The sequence below is a fragment of the Falco biarmicus genome, unplaced genomic scaffold (genome assembly GCF_023638135.1).
Source record: "Falco biarmicus isolate bFalBia1 unplaced genomic scaffold, bFalBia1.pri scaffold_27, whole genome shotgun sequence".
Taxonomy (NCBI): domain Eukaryota; kingdom Metazoa; phylum Chordata; class Aves; order Falconiformes; family Falconidae; genus Falco; species Falco biarmicus.
The window spans coordinates 3,141,732-3,155,231 of record NW_026611833.1 but is presented as its reverse complement, the minus strand read 5'-3'; the positions used below and the strand labels follow the sequence as shown (position 1 = coordinate 3,155,231).

Below are 13,500 nucleotides of genomic sequence, written 5' to 3'. Positions count from 1 at the left end.
GAAATTTGGTTACATCAGGCTCAGACACCAAGTTGCCATCGGTTAACGTGATGAAAATGTCCTGCATGAAAATGGATTGCCTTTTGCGTGCTGCAGCATAAAGAGTGTGAATGGTTTATCGTGCAGCAACCTGTGGATCAACACCCTTGTGTGTTGCTGGCAGAGGGTTGGGTTTTTTTCTTTTTCCTTCTGATGAACATATTGTCTGAAGCTTCTCTTCAATAGTATTGACCCAGCAGTTGCAGCATCATCTCTTGGGTGTGCTGCCTCTGATGTTTATTTTGCTTCACAGCATTTAGTTTCCTAGTAAGGCCAAACACCAAGTCCCGTTAAAACCACTGGCGTTTTCAATGGGGCTTTAAGACTGCTATCTGTTTGTTCGTAGTTGCAGGGTTAGAATGTGAGCCAAGGAAAGGAGGGTGTCAGCTTATGAATTTCTGTTATGCCTGCCACAGTCTTACCACCAACATCAAGTCACAAGGTGGCTGTAATGTACAGTAATCACTGGTGCGTGTTTCACAACTAGAACATAGCGAGGCTTGCTGTTTGTTGCTGAGCTTCCTGTTTTCAGAGGATGAGGTTTGGAGGTTTTGTTTCTGATGTCTGTTTTCTCATTCTACAGAACTGCCTTCGTGTTGCATTCCAGGAAGTTAACGGTGCATGTACAGGGAAGACCTTACTAGTAAGACCCTGTATCACTACCGCAGATGTATGTCAGCTTTGTGCTGAAAAGTTTATGGAGTGGACGATCCAGAAGAATACAGCCTGTTTCTTTTTGTTGATGACACCCGGCAGCAACTGACAGAAGGTACCTACCCTCAGAAGATTAAGACAGTTGCACAGCCGCCCGCAACCCAAGGTCTTTCGCTTTGTCTACAAGCGCATTAACAGTGATCCACATGGTGCCATTTTTCAAAACAATGATGAGTCAGCTTCTGAAAACCAGCAACTCCTTTAATTTCTGTTCCTTGTTAACTCTTGAAAACATCTTTGCTGGCTGCCTGCCTTAGGAGCTAAAACAAGTCTTAAACCATAAATACCTAGTTAAACATGCGCATTGCGTACAAAACCCCGTGTAAACCGTGCGTATGGCCAGTTACACAGAGCGTTCCACCAGCGTGTTTGAGCCAACAGCCCATGGGGCTGAATTTCTTGTACCACAGACTCTTTTGAAGCGTATTATACCGTGGCCCTTTGCAGGTCTCTTGCTGTAGCATGCAAAAGTGTATTTTCTTGCACTCACCCTATAGCCGAATGTCATTTTGATTCAAGTATATGTATGCTAAGACAAGTGTTTCAGTAAACCGGCTGGTATGAGCTCGGTTTCACCAGCATGAGTTTGACAAGACTGTCCGATGCAGCGGATCAGTTAACTCCTCATTACTTGGATGATTGCATCCTTTCCTAACTTTTTTAATTACAGAGATTCGCCATGTTTTTACGTGTGTGTGTGTGTGTATATGTATTTGTTCCTTCCAGTTCTTTTTATTCCCCTTCTTTTGGGGGGTTTGGGAAGGTGGGCACAGAATGGAAGTCTTTGTGGGGACCCAGGAAATGAAGTGTTTAACGGTAAAGCTTAAAGCATTTGCTGTAGGGAAGGTTTCTCTGTACCCACCGCATCAGCTGCTCATTTAGCAGTGCCTGATGTTTATAAGAGTGCCCTGTGGAAGTCTGCATGTTCATGAATGAGCTAACAGTAGCTTGGCTCTGTGTAGAAAGGAGAGGAACTATGAAGCACATATACCCATCCCTGCTTTTATTTTTTATTTTTCCTTCAACGTCCAGTGTTTCCAGGGCCTTTGCTTTCTCTTGCCACATTGGCAAAGCTTCCCAAGCTCTATTGCCCCATAGTCACGAAAGGTCTTCAGTAATTGCTGGGATGGTGAGTGGGTTTTGGGCTTCTAGCCCTCCATTCCTTCGGTCGTGAATTCCACTCAGTTAAAGACTCAAGAGAATTGCTTAAAACTTACATTTGGCAGTCACGCCTCAAACAATGAATTTGTGGAGATCCATTTATTTATTTACACTAACGAAGAAAAAACTGTAATACTGCATCAAAATGAAACTTAGTGGCTGCTGAATCACTGAGTAATAGCGTAGAGTCGCTGCTTAAGCCTTTACCACAATCCTTGCAATGTTTGTTTGTAGACTGCTTGGTTTTTTGTAAAGTCGTGTGGCTGCGTGTGGTGCATTATTCCCAAGGTGCTCCTTACTGCTCTGATGCTCTGTATGTTCGCAGTACCGGGTAAGGCGGAAGGCTCTGTGGCTGGGGAAGAGTGGCTTGGACGTGTTGCTGCGCTCTCTGTTGCACCAGAATTTCAACGGCTGGGTTTGGCTGCTAAATTGATGGAACTACTGGGAGAAATTTCAGGAAAGTGAGTACCATGCTTATCTTTAATCTTCTAGAAGTAACCTCTCAACTGACATGGCTTAGGTATTTGACTTGCATGGAAGAGACCCAGAATCTTGCTTTAAGTAGTGTTCTGACTCGCTGAGGATTCCCTGTAATTAGAGAACAAGACTAAAAATACCGTGTGGCGGCGTAAGATCTCAGGGTTTCTATGAAAGCTAACTTTCCAGAATGAGTAGGGTGTAGCCTGAATTCCAATAGAGATACTGTATAAAAAAAGGTCCTTGTCTTGACAGCGAGAGAGTTTCGTGGAGGGTCAACACTTTCCCGTAGGGTCTCCAGCGTGCTTGTTCAGTGATCGTGAGCTTTTTGCAGTTCCTGCAGGCAGCCTTGGAACCAATTCTGTATGGCAGACAGTACCTTAGCTTGCTTTTTGTCATGCTTGGCTGCTTGTACTTGCTGAAAATTTAATTGAGCATCAAATGAACCCACAGGGAAATGTCCTGAACTCATGGTGGTAGGGCAACCCCATTGTAATCGGTAAAATGGGAAAATTGCACATTTTGAGGAATCTGCCTTGTGAGGAGAAGGGCTGCCTTGTGTTAGGTGACTGAACTTTGTGACCTGTTCTGCCACTGCCCCCTGCCACACACATTGAAGGAGGCAGTCCCTAAGCCAATGCAATTGAAAACGTGGAGTTTTAGGTTTGTTTGGTTGGTTTTTTTTTATGAAAGATTTCTTACGTGTATATGAGACCTGTGTGAGTGCTTAGCTTGCCCTGTTCTTTCTGTTCATAATTTTGAACCCACGGGCTGGTATAAAAGAATGGTGATGTGACAAAAATAGAATAAAATCTGAATTGAGACCGGATTTGTCCCTTGGGAAAGGAGTGCACCTGTTACTGCCGTGTGAAAGGTGTTTGATTAGCATATGACATCGTCAGACCTGCTCTTGGTCGGATTACAAGTTATGGGCTATTTAGCAATACATGCACCTGCTATTCCTTACTGTGGTTTTTCTTTGGTTTTATGTTTCCAAAGAAAGGGTGGATTTTTCGTCGATCTCTTTGTGAGCGTATCAAATCGGGTTGCAGTAAATATGTCTAAGCAGCTCGGCTCCCGTGTGTACCGGACAGTATCGGAGCGCTACTCTGCTAGCAGTGGAGAGCCAGATGAAGATGCTTACGGTAAGTGGTTGTTGTGCCTTAAGTTGAACGGAAAGGTTCTTGTGTTGGGGGTTCCTGGGCCTGTACAAGTTCAGATAGTCGTTGATGAATGGGATCCTGTATACTGCTTTAGATAGCTTTTCCTGCTGAAGAGGACATCAGTTATGAGACTTGATTGCAGGAAGCGGAATGAAGCTGCGTCAGGGGAAGTTCAGGGTGGACGTTAGGAAAATCTTATCCACTGAAAGGGCGTTCAGTCAGGGCACCAAACCTGTCAGGAGCTTAGGGAGCATCTGGATGGTGCTTTCAGTCATACGGTTTAGTTTCAGGTAGTCCCGCAAGGAGCATGGAGTTGGACTTGATGATCCTTATGGGTCACTTGCAACTCAAGATATTCTAGGATTCTAGGAAATCTTCTTGAAAAATGATCTTAATGTAATAGAGAAGTCACTTAATGTGGCTTTGTGCAATGACTGTCTTTTATAATAGCATTGTTTTCTTTTGCCATAGATACGAGGAAAGCTCTTTGCAGAGATACAGAGAAGAAATCAATTATACCTCTGCCTCATCCTGTGAGACCAGAAGACAATGAGTAACTGTCAACTGTGATTCTCAGACAACCTAGTGTCAGTTTCCTTCTCCCCAAAGCCCCCAAGAACTCTACAGATGAGAAATATTAGGCTCAATGTTTTTCCCCGTGAAATACCAAAAAGCAACATTGAGAAGCTTCCCAACGCTGCTTCTGTCGGTATTGGCTGCATATTCGTGCTCTTACCCTATTGTTCTTCCTTTCGAACCGTGGCACTCTGGAGACTATTAAAATGGAATTGCTTCCTGTATGGTGGTGTCATGGTTTTCCTTCTCGGCCACAAAACAGTCCCCTCACTTTGTCACTCTCACGGAGCCCTGCTCCGAAACTGAAAACGCCTGGCCGCTGCTCCCACACAGAAGGTGCCAGGAAGGAGTTCTGTTGCTGGCTCTCGCCTTCCCTTTGCAGCCATATAACTGCTGCGACAAAACCTGGGCTCCGTTCTTTCTGAGCCACAAAACCAGAAATTGGGTACATCACAATACACTCTCCAGAACTCAGAGGTCTCTGTTTCTCTGTGCCTTTTACTTCCCTCATTCCCTAATTTAATTCTTGGATCCATCTGTCCCTTCACAGTCTGTCTGGATGTCACGGATGCTGTTACTTGGAGGCATTGACCAGGCACTTAGTTCCAACACAGGTTTCTGTCACTGTCTTCCCTGGAATTTCTTGGAGAAGAGTGCAGAGGAGTGAAGGCAGAAGGTTGATGAGCATTGATAACATGCAGCTGTGACCTTGCCTCCAAGGCAGTGGGTTGAGGGACGTGGATGATGAGCAGCTGTAGCTCGTTCCCGTGAAGTAGTTAAATAGCCCTGAGGAGTGTGGGAGAGGGGGTTGGATGGAGGGGGAGTGGTCTGACCTGACCTGACCTGACCTCACCTCTGGAGGAAGGAGAAACAGCACAGACAGCAGAATCTGACTGAGGGTAAAAGCCTTGTTGCAGCCTGATAGCTTGCTTGTGCTGCAGCAGCGGCTGCCCTGTGTGAGGCTGCCTGAGTTGGGCTCCAGCTACCGCAACTGGCGCCCAGCGTAGCTGGGACAAGCGGGAGAACCTGCGACCCTTAACAGACATGGTGAGAGGCGAGCCGTTGCAGCTAATCGATACGGGTGTGTTGCGATATTTGTTGTCTGTCTTAACTCGGATCGCAACTGAAGAGGACGTGTATTACTTGTGCTCGTAACAATCTCCAGGCAGGGTGTCTTCTTTTATTACAGTCCCGGGCATGCAGGCTTTTGCTGCTATTCTGGTTTTGCTGTTCTCCTTAAGTGCCCAGTGAGGTTTGCTCTAGTATCAGCCATGGCAGTTAATGTTCTCTCGCTCACCTGTTGTGTTTTTAGCACCGGTTCCTGTGGGCGCAAGGGGTCCACTTCAGATCTTTGAGTCACCGCGTCGTGCCCTTGGGGCTTTTCCATTGGCGAACTGCTGCTGTAATTCCCTAAGGGGCTTCCTAGGTCAGGAGGTAGCGGATGGGAGCAGGTTGCCGCCCTGGGTCAGTGGTGAGTGCTGGCATGTATCATCTGACCTAGAGCTGATGTCTGTCACCACTTTAGCTCTGGAATGACTCTGAGACCCAGGGAACTCTGGTTCCCTTAAGCTGCAACCTTGGAGCTTTTCCAAGCAGTGGATGAAATTCCTGTCACAGGCTCTAAGGCACCTTAAGGAGAAGGGGGCACAGTCTGAGTTTTCCCCCATGTAGGCGCCAGGGAGGTACAGTTCTGAGCTTAGTGCTGGCCGCTACTGGGAGACGCTTTCAAGTGATCTGAGTGCAGCTCTGGCTACCCAAAGCTGGACAGGGTTGGCAAATGGTGATGTAGAGTTTTGGTGGTAAACTTGACCAGCCTGTCTTAACGAGCAGGCATGTTCTGTGTTCGCAAGCACCGTTTGGTCCCGCCTAGGCATCCCGAAAGTTTGAAGGGCCGCGGTCACATCTTCCCTGGGTCACACACAATGAACGGTTGCCTGTGCAGAGTTGCTTTTTAAGGAGCAGGCTGTGGTTCTATTTTCTCTGTTTGGCTTTGCATTTGGGAAATAATGTAACAGCTACAGCTCAACTGAAGGAGCACGATACCTGACGCGGCAGAGAAGGAGGTGCGTTTTACTAATTTTTTGGTGTGCGTCAGTTTGACCCCAAAATGACATTGTGTCAAAGCTTGTGGCCAGGTTCCGCTGTAGATGTTGACTTGGGGTATGAATGGCTCCAGGTGTGCTTTAGGAGAGCTCTGTTGGTGTAGGTGTGCTGAGCAACTGCTCTGCTGTGTGTGCAGCTGTTCTGGTTTGGCTTCCTGGTGCGAGCACGCAAAAGAAAACTCGCAAGTGTGGTCAGCCTTGCCGTAAAATCAGAACGCTTTCTGCTGCTGCCTGGATATCCGAGAGCCTCCTGAACGTTTCAGGCAGGCAAGAGATGTGCTCCAGTACATCTGAGAGTCCACAGCTCTGCAGTTCCCTAGAGGGGCACTCACTACAGGTAAGGCTGTAAGATGGCAGAGCTCTCTGCAAGTGACGCTGACGGAGTTTCTTTGGGTATATATTTGGATACATGTGCGAGCTGAAAAGCTATTGTTTGCTTTCCTGCTCAGTAAGCACAGATCACTTGGGTGGTCATGGACACTTGTCATTTACTGAGGAAGTTTCCACCCGTTGCATGGAAAGGGAAACGGTTCAGAGGCACTGTTTAGGGTTTGGGGGTTTTTTGTTTGTTGTAAAACCTGGAGGTTTAGCATTTTGTTCTGTGGTGTCGGTTAAAGAAAAAGTATTTTCACAGCCAGCGTGAGTCTAGGTACCGACTATCTCAAAGAACTTCAGTTACACGATAAACCTGCTTTTTTGTAAATTAAGTCTAGCATTTTAATTTCAAAGGGAACTATGGGAACTCCTGTCCGCATGGTGACCTAGCATAAGCAATGATGGAAAGGTGCATCAGATGTGACCTCCGTGTCAGCTCAGTGTGCCTCAGACAGACCGCGTTTGGCACTCCATGGCATGCTGCGCAGCTCCAGAAATTCATGCTAGGGAAAAAATGGGCAAAAATAATAGTCATGTAGACACATGAGTTAGGAAGAAATGCTATAAATTAGGTATTTCTGTTGACTGAGGCAGTTGATCTTGCTTGTGGATCTTTGGGGTGTGAACTTGATGCTGAACGACTCGTTTTTCATTTGACATGCCGGAATTATTTTAAAAGAGATAGAAGAGAAGCTTATGAAATAGAATAGGTTATTGAGTCTTCCTAAAATGCTCACAAGGATTATGTATAAAGCCAAAGTGAAGGATGATGTAATAAAATTCTGTGCTTTACAAGTAAATGCAGTACACTTAACTAGGACCCTGCACGGAGATCAGGTTTATTTCTGTTTTTAAAATCCAAAAGAAGTTTAGGAAGTCTTAGAGGTTGGTATTGTGGGAAATAAATGGCTCTTCCACAAAAAATTCCACGTCAGCAAGGCTCTTTGAACAATTCTTTTTGAAATCGGTTCTAACTACAGCCAGTTAGCAGTTTAATGTTGAAATGTATACTTGCTCTCCTATAAAGCAGTATTTCGTTTGCATTTCAGTGCTGTGAGTCTTGACAAATTTGGGAAGAGCCCGAGGGAAATTTTTCATCCTGAGATACAGAAGGTAGGAGGCGACTTCTTTTTTTTTGTTTGGTTGTGGCTTTTTATTCTTTTCTGGAAAAATAAGTCGTTAGGTGTAAATGCTAGTGGTTTGTTCCTTTCGGTAGCAGGATAGTAATGAGGAGTAGGGTTACAGTTACAAAATAAGCTGTCTTTATCGGTTGAACTGGCTACTTTGAAATTAAACAAATATACGAGTATGTTCCAGGGGGTTTTGTGCTGTCTTCAGTACCAGTGTGCTAAAGATACTGATTTGTTTACAGGATTTATTTGCTCTTGAAGAGCAAGAGGTAAATGAGGTAAATGTAAACTTTTCACTCCTAGCACTTACTTAGTGACTTATAACAACTTCGGTATCGATTGCTTATTGCAGTAAAAAAATGTGGTATTTCTGTGCAAATATGAGATCGAAAATCATTTAAAGCACCGGCATAATATATCCTATTAATAGATGAGCAACTTAGTGCTATCATAAAATTCATAATCTGTGATCAAAAGTAAATTATTAGGTATCTGCTACTTGAGCATGCAATAGAGCTGGTATGAAGTGTATATTCCCGTGTGTAGGGCGTATACAAAAGATGTATAAAAAAGTCCTTAGAGGAAACATTGTTTTAGGTCTTTTGTTTGATTGTCTGTTTATCCTGTACTATTTGGTTTTATTTCTCAGGGACCTGTGAATTTTAAATTTGGAGTCCTTTATGCTAAGGGTGGGCAGCTTACAGATGATGAAATGTTCAGCGATGGTGAGTTTTTCACCTTTTTCTTGGCTGACGGTTGCATCAAATATTGAGCTTCACTGTGAGTACAAACAGTCACAGTCGTGACCCTCTTAGAATTCATCTTAGGAGCCTTGAAGATTTGTATATAAATCAAATTGTTATACTGGATAAACTGTTTCTTTTTCTCTAGTGTGCGTTCCCACAATTAAGTGGTGTCGAGCTGAAGGGGACTACAATGGAATGGGGATGGAGCCGTTTGGACCGAGTCTTGAAGATCTCTTCAGTTTTTGTTCAAGGAAATTTAGTCTCGAGACAGTCCTATTACTCGCTGACCAAATGGTAGGAACCTGCTTTGTTGATCTTGACGGTGCAGTATGTTGGGATATTCAGTTTCCTTGAGAGGTCAGAACCAAATACGTTGTTTCTGTAATTTAGAGGTGAATAGGCCTGTTATCATGAAAGAAAAGACTCAACATTGGTTTTGTTTCTCTTAAATACAAAGTGCCCCATCTAAAGTGATTACAAAGTTTTAATTGATTTCTAAAAAGCAGACTTGCGCTGTTTGCAAACCGTCTGTTGCACTGCTCAAAGACAAAAGAAATTCGCCCGAGAAAGTTTTTGGAAACAAATGTAAAATAGACACGGGGAAAGAGCTGGAGAGGTTTATGTGTTGTCTGTCGAATTATGTTCTCTTTAATGCCCTTACATTTTACAATAAAAAGTTTCATTACCTCTTTTATCGTTAAGACAATGTTGCTAGTGTTTTTATACGGAAAAAAGTGTATGCCTAGTCTCTCTCGAGTGATTTATGGTTTGTTGGGGTTTTTTTTTCCTCTTTATCTAGATTAGTTGAATTGAATACGTTCACTCTGAGAACTTCATCCACTGAGATGTGAAGCCAGACAACTTAATGGGCCTTGGGAAGAAAGGCAATCTTGTCTACATAATAGACTCTGGGTTAGCAAAGAAGTAGCGAGACTCTCAAACTCACCAACATATCCCATATCGTGAAAATAAAAACTTAGCAGGAGCCGCCTGTTATGCATCCATCAACACGCATCTTGGAATCAGCGAGCTGGAGAAAGCAATAAATAAACTTTGAAAGTGTCGATGCACTTAATTTTAGCACAAGTAGATGTTGCTTTAATGAGGCATAGAGTATGATCCTTATTTATGGCACTTAACAGCGCAGTGTGCTTGGCCTCTTATCTCTTGATTGGGTGGGAATTGGTCCGACTGTAATTCTCAGGAATTAGCACCTTTTTTTTTAATAATTGCAAGGGTGATAGGCTTTTTCTTGTACTGTTTATCGTGGGCATAGTAACTCAGCTATCCCTTGTTTTTCAAAGGTTTTTTATGACGGTCTTGTTGCACAGTCTTTTGTTTTTCCAGTACTCCTAATGAGTCCACTTTTTTATACTGTTGTAGAGCAATCTCACAGAGATGACTTGGAGTCCTTGGGCTATGTACTGATGTATTTTAACCTGGGCTCCCTCCCCTGGCAGGGACTGAAAGCAGCAACTGCGACGAGCGAGGGGAAGCACGCGGCCGACTCAATATGAGTGATAAAGCAAGCTTGGATTTATTACGGCGCGATTATGTCTTATATACAGTTCCAGTTAATTATGCCTACTAGTCATCTGCTGATTGGCTAAGCTCTAAAGGGTTACATTTTCATACGTCCTCCTACTTGGGGTTTCTGCGGATAGCTAGCTACATATTTTTTTTTCCTCTCTTGTCTACGCGAATTCCTCAAAGTTATTTACAACATTAGGCACAAGGTCAGTGTTTTTCTCAGCTTCCTTATCAGCATGCCTCAGCATAGCTGCAAGGCCTGCTTCAGCTAACTTACGCTAACTTTGTTTCACAAAGATCTTTAAGGGAGTCATGGCCATGATCACACAGCCATTCTGCAACAACAGACTACCACAGCACAGCCCTTTCCCTTACCTCCTCCCACCCTTGGGGTCTGCAGCTCAGAAACGATCCCTTCCCCTCACGTGCCCTGCAGCTCAGGAGTCCTCATCTGAAATTTCAGGGGCAGAACTTATGAACGGGACTTCATCAGTCCAGCTGCCTGGGCATGCTGGACTGGCAGAAAGGCATCAGTCCAGTTTCCAGGGCCTTGGTGCAGTTTGGTCCCTCACAGCACAAGGGTTGTATCGACATGATGAACATCCGACATTAGGGGCAAACTCCATCTGCTCCTCTTCAGGGTGAGTTTAAAATGGTTCCCAAAGTCAATAGGAGTCATGCATGCACATCTGAGGGTCTTCACTAATCCATCTGCTAATTAAATAATAATTAAAAGCCATGCTGTCCACATGCACTGCAATCATTACTTTTCATAATTAGCTAAACGTGTAAGTCAGAACCACTGCTTCAATTATTTTTTGTCCGCTGCCTCAGCCATCGCTTGCTTTGATTGCCTAGGCTCTTCACCAAGATAGAAAATTGGTTTAGCTGGCATTTAATGGGTCTGTGCTAAGTACCACTACATGCTGTGAACTCCTTGATGCCTATTTAATGACTCTTGCCTATTAAAAGCATTTTCAATTGAGAAAAAGAGATGATTCCAGGATGACGTTCAGCAGTGGTCTGGAGCAGCAATTGAACAAATCCAACGAAACCCAAAGAAAATGGTCATGCCGCCTGAAGGTTGCTACAGCAGGTGCTTACAATTAGAAAGCACTCAAAGAAACCCTGGGTGTGGGCCAACACTGTTTACTACATATTGACACGCTCTTTCTTCAGCTAAACACGTCTGTTGGACCACTTGCATTGGTGCTTTCCCCAGCTTTGGAGAGAGAACAGAAACAGTGTGAGCAAGGCAAGAGAGCCACGGGCACAGGGAGGCTCCCACCTGTGTGCAAAACACTGGCCCTTGGGCTGCTTTTAAGACTCAGCCCAGTCCTCACTGCCTGGAGCACGTTTTCCAACAGAATTCAACTCCAGTTCAGATAAAAGCCTATGTTTTGGGCATTATTTTGATGTGGTGTAAGGAGAGAGAGGCACACACACTAAAATTAGGCTATGGCTGGTTATCAGCCCAAAGAGGCTCCCTAGCACCAAAGTAGGGTTGGGTCCTCTGCTAAGCTGAGCAGAACTGCCAGTTGGACAACTCAAGCTCAAACTTCTCTGGAATAAGGCCCCACCTTTTTCCTGAATGAGTATTATTCCCTTGCCAAACTGCAGTTCTGCTCAGACCTCAACATTCTGCCTGCAGGCTTCTCGGGAACAAACGTAAGTATTACTTTTATAATGGGGAAAGTTTCTTTTTTCATGCTGCCCTAACTCAAAGCCAGCCAATGCAATTTTGCTCAAGCTTTCAAACAATAATGCCGTCTCAGAAAATGTCTACAGATTGTATTTTTGAATGACTCCAAAACCTGGAAGCCTGTGTCTACGTTGCAGGAGAACAGACTGCCCAGTTACACGATTGCTTGAATACTCCCAGATCATCCCATCACATGTAGGCTCTCAGCTTCAGCATTGAATTTAAAAGTGCAGCAGCTTTAGGCATCCCTGGAGGCCACAGTACAGGCAGGTACCTCAAGCAGAAATTCAGATCTTTGGTGCTGAAAACGGTCTCCTGGAAGTGCTCACCTGCCTCCATTCCCTAAAAATGGAGCCTAAAGCAACCATACTCCTAATGTAGGTACCACACCTAAGTGGCTAATGGGTAACTGTTGGGCTCACGCTGACTGTGCAGCTCACCACCCGGGGAAGCTGGGGGTCTCTTTGCCTGGGAGGGGTCCGTGTTACATGGCTCCCAGCAGCGAGCGGCAAGATACAGGTGTCTGGCACTGCAGTGAATGATGATGTGCACATATATATCTCCAGGGTGACCAGGCAAGGCCAGAAGAAACTGACGCTCAGGCTGAACACAGGTAAACGAGCCCAGCGGTGGATCTGGAAAAAATCTACACCTAATCCTGCCCAAGCCGGAAGGTGCTTAAATTCCATAAGTATATCCTTTTTCACCTGCACGAGCCCCGGGCATTCAGAGGAGTCTCACTGCAAACCCCCAGCCGGCCTGGTGGTGCAGGGGAGCTGGAAACACGAGGCACAGCTACGCCCGGCAGGACTTGGAGAGGACTCTGTTAAATAAAGTCCCCTGAGGTGTTCAGTTCAGTAGGCATTCTCAGGACAGATCTAACATGCACCAGCTGGATGAGAGTCATCTGAAAGCTCAGCTGCAGCAGCCGTTCTCACTGAAAACGTATCCAGAGGAGACACAGGAGGTATGCCCAAGCTTCCAGAATTCCTTCAGCAAGTTGTGAATGAGGCATGAGATGAAAAATCTCTCCCCAGCGGACAACACACAGACAAAGCTCAGCATACACTGCCCTTCCCTTTTTTGTTTGCCTCTGCTTTAATCAAGGACACTCCACAGTCAGCTTGAATGAAAAAAAAAAAAAAAACAAAAGGAAAAAAAAAAAACCTTTACAAATGCCCATCAAGCCCAAAAGTGTCAAGACTATAGAAAAATGGATGGGGAAAACCCCTTGAGAAGGTATTTAAAATATTCAGTACATATTAAAAATTTCCCTTTTTTTAAGTTCACTGAAGCTCCCCCTAGCAAGATCAGCTCCTGCTTAGGGAAAAGTGTGAACTGTGGTTATTTGTTCAAAGGTAACCTTTCCCACTAATATATAAAAAAAAATAACTGAACCAAGTATTTCAGAAGTTGTAAAGACTGTTTGAATCTGTGCTTTGGGTTTTGTTGGTTTTTTCATCCTAGTTAACACTGAAAGTTTACTCTTGCCTCTTCCAGAAGTAGCCAAACAGGCAATCAGGTATATTCTCCAGACCTTGGGTCCCACTGCTGGTGACTGTCTGCCTGTTTTACAAAGTACTTGGAACACCAGGTTAACCCGGGACGGTACAAAACACATGGGCATCAGGTGAACCAGGTCTGGACCTCAGAGCCCAGCTAGATTTCCCAGATCAGTAAATGGCTTTTGAAACAAGCACTACCTACAAGTCCTTCAGGGTTGTCTTAAAATTTACTCATTTTGTCTCAGGTTTAGTGAATAAATAAGCTTCTCTAATTAGTGGC

The 13,500-nt window shown here is 44.6% G+C and overlaps 1 protein-coding gene and 1 non-coding gene across 2 annotated transcripts; both read left to right on the top strand.

The window, feature by feature from the left end:
- Nucleotides 1–816: 816 nt before the first annotated feature.
- Nucleotides 817–4,864, top strand: LOC130143335 (N-alpha-acetyltransferase 20-like). The gene is made up of 3 exons (XM_056326037.1): nt 817–2,375; nt 3,391–3,536; nt 4,026–4,864. The coding sequence occupies exons 1-3, from the start codon at nt 2,221–2,223 to the stop codon at nt 4,109–4,111; spliced, it is 387 nt and encodes a 128-aa protein (XP_056182012.1). The 5' UTR covers nt 817–2,220; the 3' UTR covers nt 4,112–4,864.
- Nucleotides 4,865–5,593: 729 nt separating this feature from the next.
- On the top strand, nt 5,594–5,678 carry LOC130143428 (small nucleolar RNA SNORD45). Its single transcript, XR_008819733.1, has one exon. It is a non-coding gene; the product is annotated as a small nucleolar RNA SNORD45 (small nucleolar RNA).
- The last annotated feature ends 7,822 nt before the right edge of the window (nt 5,679–13,500 follow it).